Source organism: Carcharhinus amblyrhynchos, chromosome 31 (genome assembly GCF_965287045.1).
Source record: "Carcharhinus amblyrhynchos chromosome 31, sCarAmb.v2.hapA, whole genome shotgun sequence".
In the NCBI taxonomy this organism is placed as follows: Eukaryota; Metazoa; Chordata; class Chondrichthyes; order Carcharhiniformes; family Carcharhinidae; genus Carcharhinus; species Carcharhinus amblyrhynchos.
The window spans coordinates 6,740,334-6,761,331 of NC_137354.1; the positions used below are offsets into that span (position 1 = coordinate 6,740,334).

Consider the following 20,998-nt stretch of genomic DNA (forward strand, 5'->3'; position numbering starts at 1 on the left):
CATTTACCCAAAACCCATTTTACAAACACCTACCTGCAGCTCCTCTGCTGTGGAAACATCAAGGCCTGTGAGATCTTGTATCCTCTGGTTAATGTTACTTATCACAGGGTCTTCATATCCTGACAGCCATGCACTGAATGGAGGAAATAAACATATGGTTTGTCTTGAGTTTGTACATTATGTAAATTCAGCTGATGCTTTTGCTATATCGGCCACACACACACGCTCATGTCCTATCTAGAGCAAAAGCTTAAAGCTATCCATGAATATTTGTACTTCATAGGTTCAATATGCACTCATCCTAAATGTACAACTGCACACAACTTATCAGATGGAGTTGTTTTATAAAATTGAATCAGTACAAGTATAACTAATAACTTAAAGGATCTCTGCAGTACACTTTTTCTTCATTGGACACTGCCCCATCTAGAGCAACTCCCCTCCCCCCTGACCATCAAGGAATGGATTCTTGAGAAAAGCCAGGAATCGAACACTCATGCCTCTCTAGAATAACAATGATGCTTTTTTCTTAGCTTGTTGCAACCACAGATAAGATTCAGCCAATATTCCAAGAATAACTGGTAATGTTACAATGTTAGCCATCACTCCTCTGATGTTCTGCTGCCCCCAACTAAAAGGATTTTTCAAATGATTACAATTCCTGATCAATGGAAGAATTAATTGTTCTTTGTGAACATTGCTCAGTGATGAAGTTGCTACATCTCTGCTTCCCAGTCAATTTTACAGAATTTCAAGCAATTGGATAATGCTCATTGTCTGGCCACGTGCAATAATAATGGAACCGGCTTCAAATGAATTTAAATTACAGCTTTTTAAAAATTACGTGTGAAATACTTACCTATAACTACAATCCAGGTGTAACTAAGTTACTCTCCACTTCTGTGCAACAAGATGCCTTTGGCTGTTAGCTCAATTTATAAGCTTATAACTTGGGCGTCAACCTTGGCATAGAGATAGAATTCCTGCCTCTGAGTCATAACTGTATGGCCTCAAGCCCACAACAGAGACTTCAACAATAATAATCTAAGTCAGTACACCAGCACAGCATTGAGGAAATGTAGTGATATTGAATCAAAGCCCTTTCTACCCTTAGAGATAGGCATAAAAGATCCTAAAGCACTAGTCTCTTTGCATCCTTGTCTCTTGGTCAATACTTACCCATCAACCAACACATCTGCTGTTCATTTATTTCACTGCTGGGCGACAGACTTTGCTGTGGGGAAATGGTGGTTCCTAAGATACAATAGTGGCTGCATTCTAACTGTACTTTAAAGTTAAGTTTATTTATTAGTCACAAGTAGGCTTACATTAACACTGCAATTAAGTTACTGTGAAAATCCCCTAGTCACCAGACTTTGATGCCAGTTTGGGTACACAGAGGGAAAATTTAGCACAATCAATTCACCTAACCCACACATCTTTGGAGTGTGGGAGGAAACCAGAGCACCTGGAGGAAACCCACGCAGACACAGGGAGAACGTGCAGACTCCACACAGACAGTGACCCAAGCTGGGAATCAAATCCAGGTCCCTGGCACTGTGAGGCAGCAGTGCTAACCACTGTGCCACCGTGCTGCCCCTACTTGTTTGATTGAGAAGTATTTCGAGACATCCTGAGGTGGAAGAACATGCAAGTTCCTTGCTTTACACATCAATAGAAACAAATACCTCAGCTGATATGAAACCTTTACTGGCATAATGACCAAGCCCTTAGACTAGTGGTTCCCAATCTCTTCAATGTCATGAGACACCTCTACATTATTAAAAAAAGGAATTGAGGAACTCCTCCTACATTCCCTGTCTTCTTCCCTTATTGGGAACTTAAAACTTCCCCCATCTCTCTTACTTCTCCCAGGGTTTTTGCATCTTTTTGAATTTTTGCTTTTTGTGCAGCTGCATGGGGACCTTTGTCTTCAGTTTTAAGTCCTGTTGGTCATACGCAGGCGCCTGACCAAGATAAAAAACTTAAACCACACCTGTGCGGCTCTTTCCCAGGCTACACACACACACATAGGAAGCCCCAGATTCATTGGGTCTTCAAGCTGCCAACTGCAGAGTTGAAGACAAAGGTTAGTTTTAATTTACTTACATGAATTTTTAATCATTTTGAATCTCTTTTCATGGCACTCCTGGGGGGGTCTTCATGGCACATTGAAACCACTGCCATAGACACTAATGGTTGGATTTAATTTTGCCTGCTGCAGCAGGAACCATGGCTGGACCCTCAAGAGAGATCCCAAATCAGTCTCCTGTACCAGGGAAACCCTAAGTTGGCAGAGCAGAAAAACCTGACATGGGTTCCCAGTAACCAGCGTTGATATCTGTTAGGCTGTTTAGTAAGCCAACTGATACCCACTATACCCGAGTACAAATGGAATTAAATGAGGCCTTCTCTAGCTTTTCCAAACCCTCAGAAAGCTGTCCAGCAAACCGTATTAGGTAGCCAGTGACATCCTGGGATGGGAGTGAGGCCCTCATAGTCAGGCACTCTGTGTATGATTGTGGGACCTGGCATTGGAAGCAGGGTGGCGCTGAAAGCCACTCCACTACCTTTGCCATTGATTCTCTTGCCCCTACTCCCATGATACTCATCCTGCAAACTCCATCCTACCTTCACTCACCTTTGGTCTGGGGTCCCTCTGCAATCATAAGAGCTAGAAGCAAGAGTGGACAATTCAGACCCTCAAGCCTGCTCCGCATTCAATATGAACATGGATGATCTCATCTTGCCCTCAACTCCACTTACCTGCTTATTCACTATTGTCCTTAGTTTACTAATTTACTTAAATTTACTCAAAGTCCCATCATCCACCGCACTCTGAGGTAGTGAATTTCACAGACTCTTTGAGAAAAGTAATTTCCCCTCATCTCTGCTTTAAAACTGCCAACCCTTATCCTAAAACTATGACCTCTTGTTCTAGATTGCCCTACAAGAAGAAACATCCTCTCCTTGTTTATAATGTCAATCCCACTTATTATCTTGTACACCTCAATCAGATCCTCTCTCATTCTTCTAAACTCAAGGGAACTATAGGCCTACGGTCATAGGCATTAGCTATGAGGAGAGGTTGGAGAAACTTGGTTTATTCTCATGGGAACGATGGAAGTTGAGGGTGGTGGGTGCCAGGGAAGACAGTGGAAGCAGATATGGTTGTGACTTTTAAGAGGTGTCTTGACAAATAGGATGGGAATAGTGAGATATGATTGCCAGAAGGGTGGAAGGTTTTAGTTCAGTCATGGTCAGTGCTGGCTTGGAGAGTGTTCCTGTGCTGTAAGTTTCTTTGTTTTTCGTTCTTTGATGCCCAATCTCTCTTCATAAGACAGATCCTTCATTTCTGGAATCAATCTAGTGAACCTCCTCTGAACTGCCTCCAATGTAACTAAATCCCTCTTCAGGAAAGGGGACCAAAACTGTCCACAGTATTCGAAGTGTGGTCTCGCTAAGGCTTTGTACAGTATCAGCAACACTTCACTACTTTTACAATTTATTCCTTTAGCAATAAAAGATTCAATTTGCCTTCCTTATTACCTGCTGTACCTGCATACTCATACACAGCATGGGGAGCTGTAGGCCTCACTGGCTAGCAACAGTCTGCCGACAGGGGTTCCCTGCCAGTTCCCTCAGTCGGTAGGCAAGATTTCCAACAGCCTATCAAAATGCCTGCCTATTCTTTAAATATATAAATGTCATGTTCATTTAACGCTGGCATTTTGCTATGCTGACACCGAAATAGGACTGCAGCTCCCAGGCTCCATTACTTGTAGAGTAAAATAGAAGACAGACAGCATGACATATCTTGATTACATTCAGGAATTACACACACACAGAGCATCTCACAAGATACTTTTGAAGAGGAACTTCAGAAGTACCAGGTGCTACCCATCTTATTAAAGCAACTGGACAGCCAAGGATAAAACATTCAAAGACAACCATCAAAAATGCCTGGATTCTGTACAGTAAAACGGGCCAATATAAATACATAGTTACTTCATCACAGTTTGAACTGACCTTGTGACTTATGTGTGGTGAAATTCTGGAGTTTGGATTGAAGAGGAGGTGTCATGGTAGGGGTGGTGTCAGGGGTCGGGCGAACAGAAATTCTTTGCATAAATATTTTGGCAAGAGGAATTGCACTGCAAGATTTTCTCAAAGTCAAACTTTGCTTTATTTAAAATATGTGACTGGCAATAGCAAGGAATGAGTAATGTTACAGGATTATTTGCTACAGCAGAAAGGATAACCAAGAGGTCAATCACCATTCGTGTCCTAAAACTATGTTTCTACAAAATTAGCTTGCTACTTTAATTGAAAAAGGTGTTAACTCATGGGCATCTCCATCAATACTCTAGCAAATACTTGCATGTCCAATCTGTGTGTGAGATTATCATAGAATCACAGAATCCCGACAGTGCAGAAGGAGGCCATTTGGCCCATTGAGTCTGCACTAACCATAATTCCACCCAGGCCCCATTCCTGCAACCACAAAGATTTACTCTGCTAATCCCCCTAACATTAGGGTCAATTTAGAATGGCCAATCAATTTAACCCACATATTTTTGGATGCTTGGCAATCTAAGATACAAAGACTAGAATATCCTCGTCAACTCCAACCTAAATTCATTTTTATTTCTTGCTCACTTGGCAAAGAAATATTGCCTTATTGATAGATAAATGTACATCAGGACCTCCTTGTATATGCGGGGAAGGGAGGGGGCATGGACTTGAGCACTGTGAATAGCCCCGAGGCAGAAGTAAATGTGACACACAAATAAATTTAAAACCGTATTGGGAGGAGCAGGAAAAACACGCAAAGTTCGCATGGCCAGAGGGCATGAAATGCACATCATAGGTTTTTTCTTACGACGATGTTTACAAGGAAAGCTGCCTATAGACTTAAACCATAAGTAATAGTTGAAGGGAGAAGGAAGGTTTACAGATATTAGAGGCTGTTCAAGTGCACTCAGAGATTGTCTATTTAACTTACATTCGCAAGACGACAAGAACTGAAATCTGTGTCTTCAATCAGTTATTAGTCAGGTCCCTCTATCTGGCCAGTCCAAAGACACAGTCTAGGAACTGACTAGTTCAGTTGGCTAGTGGTCAGGAGGATTAGCAGGGCGAACGCGTGGGGTTGCAGGAATGGGGCCTTGGTGGAATTGTGGTCAGTGCAGACTCGATGGGCCGAATGGCTTCCTTCTATACTGCAGGGATTCTATGATAATAGTCTCACACAAAGCTTGGACACACAAGTACCCTTCACTTTTACAATTAAAGTAACAACTAATTTCATAGAAACATAGTTTTGGGAAACTAATGATGGTAGTGCAAGATAACACCAACGGCATAGATTCAACCCCTATAGCGACTGAGATCGTTCTTGGGGTTTATCTCATAACCTTGTTCCAAAGTAATAAAATGGTTCGAACCAAGATTCTTGTGTAAAGAGAGAACGAGAAAGATGCAGGTGCCCCTGGTTACTGTGGAGCTTGTGCGTAGGATTTTGCAATCTTTAAGGGTGAACAGCTGTTGCATTTCTTACGCCTACACTGAGCCTGAACTGCCCACATGTAGCAGAGTACAAGAAAAAAGTAAAATTAACTTCTGTTCAAATCCACCCGTGCCAAGTACAGTGCACAATACTGCACTACAAACTAAATTACAAACAGGCAACTCATACACACCATACTGAAAACATATTCATACAATCATTGCAAAGAAATTAGACAGCAACCCATAAAACCCAGACAATCAGATTCGATTGCATGCAACTACTTAAGTAGAAGGATAGGATGAAACAAGTCAAGCAATCTGTATTTAAATCATCAAAAAAAAGCAAAGACTCTACTAATAATCTGCCACCAGATAATGGTCACAATCTAACTGTAGCAACTCTCCGCTGTTACAAAGCGGGCCATTCATTAACAGTTAAGAGGAGGAATCCAAACTAATGTGTTACTAGGTAAATGTGGTGTGTGTGTGTGTGTGTGTGTGTGTGTGTGTGTGGGGGGTGGGGAGAGAGGGGGAGAGAGGGGGAGAGAGGGGGAGAGAGGGGGAGAGAGGGGGAGAGAGGGGGAGAGAGGGGGAGAGAGGGGGAGAGAGAGAGAGAACAGCCAGGAGTTCTCACTTCCTGGGTTCATTCAGGAGCTAGTGCACTACTGAGAATCAGCATGCCCAGAGAGATGAAATGCAACGTCAATGTTTAGTCATTCATGAGCCTGACAGCAGCGTGCTCTTATTAAAGAGCAATGGGTGATGTATTATTAATCATTCAGGGGGCCTGCTGTGGCAACATGTAAGTTGTACATTGGGGTTATGGATAACAATGGCAGAGGCTCCAATTTTCTTTCCATCAAGATGTGCAGGTTGGATTGATTGGCTATGCTAGATGATTCACATGGTTGACTCCTAAAGCAGAATTCTACCGTCCAGCCCGCCATGAGAATCAGAGTGGGCAAGAGGCAGACAATGGGAAGGTCTGTTTGTAATATATATATAAATGATTTAGAGGAAAATGTAACTGGATTGATGAGTAAGTTTGCGAATGACACAAAGGTTGGTGGATTTGCAGATAGCAATGAGGACCATCAGAAGATACAGCAGGATATAGATCAGTTGGAGACTGGAGCGGAGAGATGGCAGATGGAGCTTAGTCAGGACAAATGTGAGGTAATGCATTTTGTAAGGTCTAATACAGATAGGAAATATTCAGTAAATGGCAGCACCCTTAAGAGTATTGATAGGCAAAGGATCTGGGTGTACAGGTACACAGGTCACTGAAAGTGGCAATGCAGGTGGATAAGGGAGTCAAGAAGACATATGGCATGCTTGCCTTCATTGGCAGAGGTACTGAATTTAAAAATTGGCAAGTCATGTCAACACTTTATAGAACCTTAGTGAGGTCGCACTTGGAATATAGTGTTCAATTCTGGTCGCCAAACTACCAGAGGGATGTGGAGGCTCTGGAAAGGGTACAGAAAAGATTTACCAGGATGTTGCCTGGTATGGAGGGCATTAGCTATGAGAAATGTTGGAGAAACTTGGTTCGTTCTCACTGGAGCGACGGAGGTTGAGGGGAGACCTGGTAGAATTTTACAAGATTATGACAGGCATGGACAGAGTGGACAGTCAGAAGCTTTTTCCCAGGGTGAAAGAGTCAATTATCAGGGGGCACAGGTTTAAGGTGCCAGGGGCAAGTTTTAAAAGAGATGTATGAGGCAGATTTTTTACGCAGAGAGTGGTGGGTGCCTGGAACTCGTTGCCGGGGGAGGTACTGGAAGTGGATACGGTAGTGACTTTTAAGGGGCGTCTTGACAATTACATGAATGAGATGGGAATAGAGAGATATGGTCCCTGGAAGCGTTGAGGGTTTTAGTTCAGTCAAGCAGCATGGTCAGTGCAGGCTTGGCGGGCCAAAGGACCTGTTCCTGTGCTGTAATTTTGTCTGTTGACTTTGGGTGGGATTTTCCGGTCTTGGATCAAGTGAGGCCGTAAATTCCCACTACAAGATTCTTGACTGTCTGCCATCAACGTGTGCTGGAAGGACTTGCAGATTGATAAGTCAATCGCGTTATGAACACACCTTCCTTGAGCAGAGTCCTGGGGTGGGACTTGAAATCAGAGCTTCTGATTCAGAGGCAAGGAACACTACACACAGCATCACAAGACATCTCTGGATAGTGGGCAACTGGGAGTAATTACAAAGCAGCATTCTAATCAAAGGGTCTCAAACTGAGACTGCAATGTAAACAATTTATAATCAACTACAGAATGCTGAATGGAGATGTTCTTGAATGAGTAGTTTGTTATATTTTGAGTGTTACACAGTAATTTGACAGATAGATTGTTTCTGGGATCTGATGCTGAAGGTAGTTGTGGGTGAATTTTGTGATTTCTGTCACACTAAAGTACTGATGAATGACTTCAAATTTAGATAAAGTTCATTTTTTGACATGGACTCCCAGAACAACTACTTGGCAACAGGTGCACAACACAGCATTTTACCATCTTAAATGATGAATTAAGCAAATTTTGTTTTTTTGTAAAATCACATGTAATTCGGTGATTTTAACTGGAGTTTTTGGGTATTGCAATCAGGGGTTTTTGGCCTTTTCATGAGAAATACAAAATCAGTGGTTTTGACATCTGTCTCAAGTACTTTTCCTTTCTTTAACTTCTAGCACTGGTGGTAAGTGAATGCTGATCTGTTATAATTTCCTCTCACTTAGCAGCATAGTGGCACAGTGGCTAGCACTGCTGCCTCACAATACAAGGGACCTGGGTTTGATTCCAGGCTTGGGTGGCTGTGTGGACTTTGCATGGGTTTCCTCCGGGTGCTCTGGTTTTCTCCCACTCTCCAAAGATGTGTGGGTTAGGTGGATTAGCCATGCTAAATCACCCCTTAGTGTCCAAAGATGTACAGATTAGCAGGACATGGGCTTGGGTTGGTGCAGATTCAATGGGCTGAATAGGCTCCTTCTGCACTGTAAAGATTCTATGAATGTAAAACAAACTTTTGATTTTTTAAAACTCAAATTGAACAGACAACTCCAACCTTGGAAAATATTATGAGGAAAGCACTTGATCAAGTCCCTTTGAGGCTGTTTTCATGGTGTCAGTTTGGCTGAGACAAAGCTTGCCTGTACATTATAATGAAGAGGAAGCAGCTGATTCTGCCTGGTACTACCTTTTCACTGCCCTGTTCAAAATAGTTCCATGTGTGGGACAGACTTGGCAACTTATGCGTAACACAGTATTTTGCCATATTAAATAGCATTTGCTATTTATAAGTGAACTGACTGAGTTTCTTAAAATCAGCTCGAAGCTCTTAATCTGTTCCTTACTGCCAAACTTTGCACATATTTGCATATCTTTTGAAAGTTTAACAATGACATTATTAATAAAAGTAATTAAAAGCAAAGGCTAAGGGCACAAAAAGCTGCATTTAATATAAATAAATCCGAAGGCCATGGATTGAATTTAGTTATGACTTTTTGTATTGAGTTGGCTTGTCATTACAGCTTATCTAAAAACCCATCCTCATGTTAAAGAACAATTTGCATTTATATAAAAAGTGCCTTTGACATGGTGTAACGTCCCAAGGATTTTCACAACAGTGTATAAAACCAAATTACTGCGGATACTGGAATCTGAAACTGAAAGAGGAAATGCTGGAAAAGCTCAGCGGGTCTGACAGCATCCATCTGTAAGGAGAGAAAAGAGCTGACGTTTCGAGTCCAGGTGATCCTTTGACATAAGCGTAATCAAACAAAACTTCACTCTGAGGCGCGTAAGGAGACAGCAGCACAGACGGACAAAAGATTGTCAGAGGTAGATTTTAAGCTGCATTTTACAGCAAGACAGATAGGGAGAGAGAGAGACAGAGATTTGGGAAGTGGGAGCCAATGGTGTGATTAAAATTGGGTTTGTACAAGAGGGCAGAATGAACTATCTCAGAGGGTTGTAGTTCCAGAGAAGGTTGCAAAGATAAGGAGGTGGGAACCAAAGAAATTTGGAAATGATGATAAGAATTTAAAAACTTAAATTATCAGACCAAGAAACATTATGTAACGATATTAAAAGGTGGGGTGCAGATTGGCCATGATCTCACTGAATGGTGAAGAGATTAGAATCATAGAATCATTACAGTGCAGAAGAGGCCATTCAGCGCATCGAGTCTGCACTGGCCACAATCCCACGCAGGTCCTATTCCCGTAACCCCTCATATCTACCTTGCTAATCTCCTTGACACGAGGGTTAATTTAGCATGCCCAATCAACCTGACCTGCACATCTTTGGACTGTGGGAGGAAAGAGGGGATAAATGGTCATGCCATGTTTCTGTATTCCTATGGACGAATGGGACTTAGCAAGAGTTCAGAAATGGTCAGAGTTTAGCACAAGCTCAAAGTTACTTCTCATCCTTTCAGATTCACCATGTTGCCTCCACCATCATAGTGGGCACATTGCAAAGTAACTCATTGTCTACAAAGTGCTTTGGGATGGCCATGTCACAAAAGGTGCTGTAAAAATTCAAACTTGTTCTTTCTCGAACAAATGGAGTTGACTTGTTTGGACAAGAGTCCAGACTTGAAAAGAGACCAAGAAGGAATGCTGTGATAAATGAATGACCAATATAAGGGAATGTGGGACCACTTCTTGTACAGATTCATTCTCTCAAAACTGGCAGCCTCAGGACAGAGGCTGTGCCAGTCTGGGTTAGGTCAAGGGTCACTTGCAGTACAGGAATAGACTGACGTGCAAGTGGCAAAGGGGATAACAAGTCCAAGACCAAGCAGTCCACTTTAATTGAGTAAAATATGAAAAAATAAAAGCACACGCTCTAAAAATATCTGGTTTTCGAATTTCTCTGGCTTTTAAATAGCCAGCGAGAGAAGGTACCTGACATTAAGCTACATGTCAAGTCACTGGATAGCAGTAAGACAGAACAGGAAGAAAATTTGCTCACATCACTGCTCTAAGTTAAACTTTGTCAATGAACTATTTATTCTGTTTACTCAGTTATAAATGTTATTTTTAGACCTGACCCTTCCTGAGCAGACTCCACTCCCTGTAATTACAGAGCTTGCTATTCCTTCTGGCCTGTCATTTAAAAAAAAGGAATTCACAGAGGTTTTCCACATTTTTCAGCTACAAAAGACAAGTTCTACTTTCGCTAGTCTGATCTCAATTTCATCTTTGCAGAATCTTGCTGCAAACTTAAAAAGGAAATAGAAAAGTAAAGGAGGCTGGCCATTTTATTCCGACACGGATGAAATTCCGGTGAACTATTGCCAAGGCCACTCTAGCCTAATGATAGCTGCAACAGGAGGTGGCTAATTTCAGCTCGTGAAGTCATGGATTTTGTTAAGATTATCTTTGCCCTCTTGCCTAGGCTGGATTTGGATGAAGCGGCAAAGAGTAGCAATGCGTGTGCCTCCCCACCCCCACTCCATTTTCGGAGTGCAATGAAGAACATTTGCGGAAAATGTTGCACCCTGAAGCAGTGGGTTTCAAACTAGTTTGTGCGATGGCAGCTGCCTGCAAAGATTAATACACTCAGAGGGATGCACTGTACTCACCCCTGAAAGACTGCCAACCAGCCAACAAAAAGCCTATCACACAGTAAATGCACAGGGTTGTGGGAATAGGGCCTGGGTGGGTATTGTGGTCGGTGCAGATTCAATGGGTCAAATGGTCTCCTTCTGCACTGTAGAATTCTATGAACTATCCATCTATGAGCAGAGATCTTTACTGGGCTGCAAAACAGTGATAACAAGAGTAACTGTGTTTGTGGCACATGGTGCATCCAATTCCTGGCGGACAAAAATCTGATCACTTTTCAACTCTTTATCACTTGTCTTACATTTATGCTCCTTTGTTCTGGACACAACTACTTGTGAAAAGCGCTTTGCCACATTCATATTTTAAAAAACCTGTTAATTCTATCTTTTCCACAGAAAAGAGATTTCCAGCCTGCTCAATCTTTCTTGGTAAGTTTGTTCTTTTTAATATTGGCAACACGCTTGTACATCTTTTCTGCACCTTCATCACAATGCTCTTTGTAGTTTATTTATATTTATTACTGTCAAAATAAGCTTACACTAACACTGCAATGAAGTTAATGTGAAAATCCCCTAGTCGCCACAATTGGCGAATGTGGACTGGGGGAATGTGTTGGAAGGTAGGTCTGCTGAGGAGCAGTGGAGGATCTTTAAGGAGATCTTTCTTGGTGCTCAGCAGAAATTTATTCCGATGGTTAAAAAGGACAGTAGGAAGAGAGGTAATAAGCCGTGGATAACGAAGGAGGTGAAGGAAAGTGTTAAATTAAAAGCGGAGGAATTTAGAGTAGCTAAGAGCAGTGGGCGAGAAGAGGATTGGGAAAGGTTTAAATGTCAACAAAGATTGACAAAGAAGTTGATAAAGGAGGGTAGGAGAAGCTATGAGGCTGGGCTAGCACTTAATATAAAAAAGGATAGCAAGAGTTTTTATAAATATATAAAAAGGAAGAGGCTGGCTAGGGTGAACGTTGGTCCTTTAGAGGATGAGAAAGGGGAGCTAGTGGTAGGGGATGGGGATATGGCGAAGGTCTTGAATAACTTTTTTGTTTCTGTCTTCACGGAGGAGGACGTGAATAATTTGCCGGGTGTTAGCGACGGAAAGGTGGTAGGAATGGAGGGTCTTAATGACATTACTGTTACTAGAGAGGTGGTGCTCGACAGACTGGAGGGGCTGATTGTGGACAAGTCCCCAGGACCGGATGGAATGCATCCGAGGGTTCTGAAAGAAATGGCGGAGGTGATAGTGGATGCCTTGGTGGTTATTTTCCAGACGTCGCTGGATTCCGGGGAAGTGCCGGAAGATTGGAAAACGGCTAATGTTACGCCGTTGTTTAAGAAGGGTGCCAGGCAAAAGGCGGGGAATTATAGGCCGGTTAGTTTAACGTCTGTGGTAGGTAAAATGTTAGAATCCATCATTAAGCAGGAAATTGCGAGGCATCTTGAAGGGAATTGCTTGATAGGGCGGACGCAACACGGTTTCATTAAAGGGAAGTCGTGTCTGACAAATTTACTGGAGTTCTATGAGGATGTGTCTAGGGCAGTGGATAGAGGAGAGCCGGTGGATGTGGTCTTTCTGGATTTTCAGAAGGCGTTTGACAAGGTACCTCACAAGAGGTTATTGCAGAAGGTCAGGGGACATGGAGTTGGGGGTAGGGTGTTAGCGTGGATAGAGGATTGGTTGTCAAATAGGAGGCAGAGAGTGGGGGTCAATGGGTGCTATTCGGATTGGCGGATGGTGACTAGTGGGGTGCCCCAGGGGTCGGTGCTGGGGCCTCAGCTATTTACCATTTATATAGATGATCTGGAGGAGGGAACCGAGTGCAGGGTGTCGAAATTTGCTGATGACACCAAGATTGGGGGAACGGCAAATTGTGCGGAGGGTGTGGAGAGTCTGCAGAAGGATCTAGATAGGCTGGGCAAATGGGCCAGGAAATGGCAAATGGAATTTAATGTTGGCAAGTGTGAGGTGGTCCACTTTGGTAGGAAGAATGGTAGGAAGGACTATTACTTACGTGGCGAAAAACTGCAGCAGGCGACGGTGCAGAGGGACCTCGGGGTCCTTGTGCATGAATCGCAAAAACCCAGCTTGCAGGTGCAGCAGGTGGTCAGGAAGGCGAATGGGATGCTGGCCTTCATAGCAAGGGGGATTGAATATAAAAGTAGGGAGGTCTTGCTGCAGCTGTATAGGGCATTGGTGAGGCCGCAGCTGGAGTACTGTGTGCAGTTTTGGGCGCCGCACCTGCGCAAGGATATTTTGGCCCTGGAGGGAGTGCAGAGGAGGTTTACTAGGCTGATACCGGAGTTGAGGGGATTGAGCTATGAGGAGAGGCTGAATAAACTAGGCTTGTACTCGTTAGAGTTTAGAAGAATGAGGGGAGATCTCATTGAGACGTATAAGATGATGAATGGGATGGATAGGATAAAGGTGGAGAGACTCTTCCCGCTCAAAAAAGACAGTAGGACTAGGGGGCACAGCCTCAAGATAAAGGGGAGGCGGTTTAGAACGGAGTTGAGGAGGAACTTCTTCACTCAAAGGGTGGTGAATCTCTGGAATTCTCTGCCCGTTGAAGTGGTGGAGGCTGCCTCGCTAAATATTTTTAAGAAGCGGGTTGATGGGTTTTTGATAAGAGAAGGGATTAAGGGTTATGGGGAGAGGGCGGGAAAGTGGAACTGAGCCACGACAGATCAGCCATGATCTTATTGAATGGCGGGGCAGGCTCGAAGGGCTAGATGGCCTACTCCTGCTCCTATTTCTTATGTTCTTATGTTCTTATGTAGCATGACCAATGCACCTAATTGGCACATCTTTTGAATTGGAGGAGGAAACCAGAGCACCAGGGGGAAACCCAGCAGACACAGCGAGAACGTGCAAACTCTGCACAGACAGTGACCTAAGCCAGAAATTGAATCCCGGTCCCTGGCACCGTAAGGCAGCAGTGCTAACCACTGAACCATTTGTAGAAAGAGAGTAGAAAGGCACGTAACACTCCAAGTGTTGTCCAGCCATGGTTTTAGATAAATTTAGTACTGCAACTCTTTTGTAATGTATCCCTGGGGTGAGAAGGCTGTATTAGCACTGCTGAGGCTGTGGTTAGCACTGCTGCTTCACAGCTCCAGGGTCCTGGGTTCGATTCCCAGCTCCGATCACTGTCTGTGTGGAGTTTGCACATTCTCCTCATGTCTGCGTGGGTTTCCTCCGGGTACTGTGGTTTCCTCCCACAGTCCAAAGATGTGCAGGTTAGATTGATTGGCCATGCTAAGAAATTGCCTCTTAATGTCCAGGGAAGTGTAGGTTAGAGGGATTAGTGGGTATAATATGTAGGCATATGGGGGTAGGGCCTGGGTGGGAGTGTGTTCGGTGTAGACTCGATGGGCTGAAGGGCCTCTTTCTGCACTGTAGGGTTCTATGATCTATTAATAGTAGAATGGGTATTTATTCTCTTGGAGTTTAAAAGAATGTGATGTTTCCTGGAAATGCAAAAAATTTCATGAGGGAACAACAACGTGGGTGCTAAACATTTTGATAATACACGACATAGTATTTCACAGGACGAGAATAGGCCATTCGGCCCAACAGGTCTATGCCAGTAGTCAAGAAGAAAACTACATTCTGCCTTCATTATAACATAGTACACAAGAGTTAAGTACGTTGTGTTTGAGATGCACGTTCGAAGGGCACAATTGAACACTCTGTCAGTAAGAGCAACATGATGCAGCAGACGAAACATTCTTGTAATACAATAATATTTATGTTTGCATGCTGGTTGTGATGAATCCATCAACATGTTTAAAGTTTTTGAAGTTTATTTATTAGTGTCACAAGTATGCTTACATTAACACTGCAATGAAGTTACTGTGAAAATCCCCCTTGTGGCCACACTCCAGCACCTGCTGAGGTACACTGAGGAAAACTTAGCATGGCCAATGTACCTAACCACCATGTCTTCTGGACTGTGGGGGGAAAGCGGTGCACCCCGAGGAAACCCATGCAGACACAGGAGAACATGCAAACTCCACACAGCCAGTGACCCGAGGCTGGAATCGAACCTGGGTCCCTGGCATTGTGAGGCAACAGTGCTAGTATCAGATATTAAAAAGATAATAAATTATAATAAAGGTAAGAAATTAAAAACATAGAGTGGATTACATAAGAGAGCAGAAATGTATGATTTATACCAATGATGTTGACAAATGTTGAGTCATCTGACTTTGCAAATATAGCAAGTGGCATTATTGAAGAGAGAGAGAGATAAAATATTAAGAGGAAAAGAAAATCCCATTGGAAAATAAGTTCTCAGAATGCACTTACATTTAAAATTTTAACAAACTGATGAGCAATAGGTTTTGTTTCTCCAATTATAATTCACAATCATTGAAACCACATCATGCAACCAGTTTCTTGCACCTGTCCTGACACCTCTCACACTTGTATAGTTCTGGAAACTGTCATTACCTGACATTGGACGCAGTTACTATGAAGTTCAACAGGACTCAAGTAGCTGGACAAAAAAAATCCCCACCATAAATCACAGAGGTACTGAAGGTGCTCATACCATCAATGTATGTGCTGAAAGCCTAATCCCAGGCCAATGAACTGCTAAAGAGTACCTCGTAACTTCCCCTTACCTTTTGGAGACTCTGTAAGTTGCAACAGTCAACTGGCCAGTCAGAGGGTCATGCACTGTGGCACGCTTCAGCTACAGGGAGAGAAAGGACAAATTTAATCCTGGAACAGCCAGATCACCACTGGTCGGTGGAATTCTGGAAGCCTCCGATTGGTCAGGATATGTTAGAGAAAAGGATGAATGGGCAAGTATTACATCTGAGGCCAAGTTCCAATTCAATGTCCTTTCACTTTTAAAGGTGGTTTTCTTTAGCTCAAGATGAAAATTGATGGGGGGTGGAGAATAATGCGTGATTGCTTAAGCTGCTTGCATACATTAGAACCACAGGTTCTCACTGCATGTTTTGCATTTCATCGACGTGTTCACAACTCAGCCCTGCTCTTGTTGGATCACTTTTTCCCCAGCTACACGTCGGTGGATGCCAGTTTCCAAACATGCATGGTTTGAACAAGATGCAGCAGCTTCCATGTGAAGAGGAGCCAGCACAGCTCTTGCTTACCTTTTGCTTATTCTGTAATGAGCTGTCTCCAGCACTCCAGTTATTGGGTTAGAAATGGTGGCTCGTCTCAGCTGTGAAGCCAACCAATCAGAAAAACAAAGATTATTACCAACTTGACTGGATGTATAACAGGGCCAATCAGAATCCTTCCAGTGGGGGTGAAAAAAATGCAAGTCCATTACTCTGGAATGATCATTCCTTCACTGGCTTGTGTGCATGTAGTTAGCGGCAGCAGCAACAATCATATCTTTCTGGGGCAGCATGGTGGTTAGCACTGCTGCCTCTCAGTGCCAGGGTTCAATTCCGGGTCATTGTCTTGTATGGAGTTTGCACGTTCTCCGCAAGTCTGTGTGGGATTCGTCCGGGTGCTCTGGTTTCCTCCCATACTCCAAAGATGTGAGGGTTAGGTTGATTGGCCATGCTCAATTGCCCCTAAGTGTCAGGGGTCTAGCAAGGCCAAATCGGGATTTAGAGGATAGGGCCTGGGTGGGATTCTGATCGGTGCAGACTTGATGGCCGAATAGCCTTCTTCTGCAATATAGGGATTCTACAATTCTAAAACTGAAATTCTTGGAAAGCCAGTTTGGAGTTTGACTAACAATCTTGGCACTTGGGCTTCTCAAATGACATTAATAATGACTGGCTTAGACATTTTCCAATGACCATTAGTTTACCATGTAAGCATGCACTAACATTTGTTATGGTAACTAATTAGAAGGGCAAGTGTGACTTTATGACTGGTCTTCAAATGAGGCTAACATGTTTCAAATATGTGTTATGAACACACATCAAATTTTCCAGCTGTTTTAAACTCCGTAGGGTACCGCGTTGTCAAGGATTTTCTTGCTTGGGTTGCAAGTTCAACAAGACAGTCCAAATCCAATGCTTAATGACCAGTGACGTATGGAAAAAAACTTGTTTCTTAACTCATGGGCAGTGTGTGGGCAACCACTGCCCGTCCCCTCATTGCCCCTGGGAAGACTGGAAACATAGAATCCCTACAGTGCAGAAGGAGGCCATTCAATCCATTGAGCCTTCATGGAGCACAATCTCATCCAGGCCCCATCTCCAAAACCCCATGCATTTACCCTGCTAAACCCCCTGACACTAAGAGGCAATTTAGCATGGCCAATCTACCTAACCTGCACATCTTTGGACTGTGGGAGGAAACTGGAGCGCCTGGAGGAAACCCACGGAGACCCAGGGCAAACATGCAAACTCCACACAGTGACCCAAGGCCGGAATTCAACCCGGGTTTCTAGAGCTTTGAGACAGCAGTTCTAACCATTGTGCCACCATGCTGGCTATGGTGAGCCACCTTCTTGAAGCCGACTGAGTGGCTTGTTGGGTAATTAAGAGTCAACTTCATTGCTGAGGATCTGGGGTCACATATAGCCCTGACCAAGTAAGAATGGCAGATTTCCTTCCTAAGGGACAAGAGTGAACCAAATAATCTGATAGTTTCACAGTTATCATGACCGATATTAGATTTTTATTTGAGATTTATAATTAGCTAAATTAAAATTTCCCAATTGCCACAGTGGGATCTGAACTCGTGTATCCAGGTGATAAATCTGGATTTCTGTACGACTAGTCCAGTAAGGCCCCTAACTATGCAATTACTATCCAACTGCAATTAATTCTGCATTAATTGTCATTAAATGAACAATGTCATTAAGGAAGGTCAAAAGATGAAGCATTTTAAACCTAGGTTTTAAAACCAAGGTTTAATAATTTTACAGGAAGGACATATTTCTTCCTGGAGAATAGGGAGGGATTTTCTGTGCTGTTTGACCTGGTTTCGTTGACACTGACAGGGAGTTAAGAAACATGCACTGCCCTATGCAGACTTGTGCAGATCCATTAGTTACACAAATATCAAACAGATCTCTAGACTGCCTGTTAATGATAGAAGCCAAATGCTCTCAATGCGGAGTCTAAATCACAATATCTAACACAAGAAGGTAAGGAATGGTCATCTACAAAAACTTTAAAATGATGTTTAATTATTAGTCAGAAGTAAGGCTTACATTAACACTGCAATGAAGTTACTGTGAAATTGCCCTAGTCGCCACACTCCATTGCCTGTTTGGGTCAATGCATCTAACCAGCACGTCTTTCAGACTGTGGAAGGAAACCAGCACAGACATGGGGAGAACATGCAAACTCCACACAGACAGCGACCCAAGCCGGAAATCAAACTCAGGTCCCTGGCGCTGTGAGGCAGCAGTGCTAACTACTGTGCCACCCATAGTGGGTTGAATATTAGGTGTGAGATATTGAAAATGGATATTCCCTGCTTTTTGACAGGGAATGGGATTAAGATATACTTAAAACAATTTTCTGATACATTGGCGTCATTTTAAAGACAACATGACATATGCACATGCTTGGCAATGTTTGTATAATGGATGATGGCCGCATACCCAAAGACTTGTACAGCCACAGAGTCACTGGTCTTCACACCTCCACTACAAAAGATACGGGCAAGAAAGACATAAGCGTGGCAGACATTGTGACAACTGAGACTTAGTTGCTGACAACCGTGAAATCTGGAGGCTGGCTTGTTTGGAAGGGCATTGGAAGAGGCGAGCAGAAATGAAAAGAACAGCTGGTTGACAAGAGGGTCCAGGCAAAACAGAGGCCAATAAATTGTGCATCTTCACGGCCCACTGTCTTCCTCTACAGCAAATGTGGCAGAGACTGTTGTGCCAGAGTGGGGCACCTGTGTCACACCAGGTGATGCTCAACAAAAGGTTGACCATCAAAGCACAAACCATCTTCTCTCCTTCTCAGGCTTCCCCGTATAATTTGCAGCGCTGTCCAAGAAGGCAGGGCATTGGTCTGCACCCATGTCTTGAATCAGTGTTCCTCTATGTCCTGCATTCACTTGGGTAGTTCAGAGCAGCCTCAATATTAGGCTCTCAAGTTAGCTTTCAGATGAGGGCAAGGGTCAAGCGGGACCTGCTTATGGGGAGTGTGCAAATAATGCAGGAGGGAATGAAAAATAACACACGATAGGGATTTCATTGAGGGGCAGATCACGTAAGTCCGCAAACAGAGCTAGTGAACTAACACACAAAATACACCTCAGAATGATATGTCTTACCCTCGGCTTTGCTAAATCTTTCACTCGCTCGATTTCCTCGTCAGAAATGATATCAATGTAGCGGATAATTCGGGGTTTGTCCCATTCATCCTGCTCCTTCACAGGTTTCAGGATGTATAAAGGATTTCTGTTTGCATCTGAATAACGGCAAAAGAGCTTTCTCCATCTTCGAGGAGTCTGCATGGAATCAAAGGACAGGCATTAGTCCAGAGGCATATCACATCTTTTGCAAAATGTCTCCAAGTGCTTGACAGCTTGATTTATTTTGAAGTATGGTGACCGTTACAGAGATAAATACAGAAGCATTTTGTGTCAGCAACCTGTAATACTTTTTCACTCTGCTCCCAGTTACTTACCCTGAAGTGGAGCCACACCTTTCTCGCCTGACCTTCCGACTTGGGTTAGGTGAGGAAAGTGTATTGCAGTGGGTCCCTGAAGCCATGTCTTCAGTTGAGTGCAGCAGTGTCGGGGGAAGGAAATCTTGCCCTCCTCTCTGTTTTTTAAAGACAGCATTACCTACCACAGGTAAGTGGTTTTTTTTTTGCGGGGGGGGGGGGGGGGGCGGGGTGGTGGTTTGGGGGGTTGATCAGTGACAGGTAGTTGCTGGAGGTATTTGGGGGCAGGGGGAGGTGAGAGGATAGGCGGGGAGCACGGGGTTGTGAGGAGGGTGGTCTGGGGTGGCGGTTTCGTGGGTTATTGTGACAGTAGTTGGAGAATGGAGAAGGACTTGACGGGGGTTCTCGTGAGAGTGGCTGTGGAGCGGATCAGTACAATAGTCATTTAAATGTTTGAAGTTGTTTAAATTCTAACTTTTTCAGGGTAACTATTCTCGTAAGACAGTCTGAACCATCCAAAGACTGCAATTTAAATCAGAGAATCAGATGGCTCCCAGTCAAAATTTGAACTTTTTGGGCAATTATTATGCAATCCTTACACGGGGACTGCTGAACAGGGACCTGATGTGGGTATGCCGGCGTTGGACTGGTGTAAACACAGTAAAAAGTCTGACAACACCAGGTTTTAGTCCAACCTATTTATTTGATAGATATCAAATAAATAGGTTGGACTAAAACCTGGTGTTGTCAGACTTTGAACAGGGACCTCCCAGCCCTTTGGGGTACCCCACCTCAGCCACATCTTTGGGGTACCACCCACTCCACACCTCTGGGTACAACATCCTGGAGATCAGAAGTTATGGGCTTTTAAGATTAACAAGTCGCTAAGTCAGTAATGTTACATAGCCAAATGCTACTCCAGTGGAAGCTTGTCTCAGCCAAGGCACTGCAGTGAACTGAACTAAACCCTCTGAAGCAATTTTGTTTCCCCACTTTGGCCACCTTTGCCCCAGCAGTCTACTCTCAACTGCTTTTTCCAAATGACCATTCTGTATACAAGCCCAGTCAGCACGTCAACATCCTACTTCGACTGTGGACAGCAACATTACTGAGCCTCTGTTTGGTTTTCAGCCAATACCCACATGTAACTGGATAACAAAAAGTAATAAGATTCATGGCCAATTCTTCTTTACAGTTTGGCAACAGTGATGCATTGACTGAAAGTCCTTCAGTACACAAGCTTTGTGTTTGAAAATAGAGAGAATGATTTTTACTTAGCATCTTTCACTGTCACACGACTTCAAGTGTATATAGCCAATGATAGCTTCTGAAGTGTTATCACTGCTGTATTGT

General features: G+C 43.5%; 1 protein-coding gene across 5 annotated transcripts in view; it reads right to left on the bottom strand.

Moving 5' to 3' along the window:
* The window catches only part of p4ha1b (prolyl 4-hydroxylase, alpha polypeptide I b), an 82,721-nt gene that overhangs the window by 16,394 nt on the left and 45,329 nt on the right, over positions 1-20,998 (bottom strand). For 3 of the 5 annotated variants that reach the window (XM_080215806.1, XM_080215807.1, XM_080215805.1), the window contains exons 8-10: positions 19,311-19,487; positions 16,202-16,272; positions 34-133 (exon numbers count right to left, since the gene is read on the bottom strand). In XM_080215806.1, coding sequence (XP_080071932.1) covers positions 34-133; positions 16,202-16,272; positions 19,311-19,487 — 348 coding nt within the window. Of the gene's footprint in view, positions 1-33; positions 134-15,703; positions 15,775-16,201; positions 16,273-19,310; positions 19,488-20,998 lie in introns of all 5 variants that reach the window. The other 2 variants (XM_080215809.1, XM_080215808.1) reach the window with 1 other exon arrangement.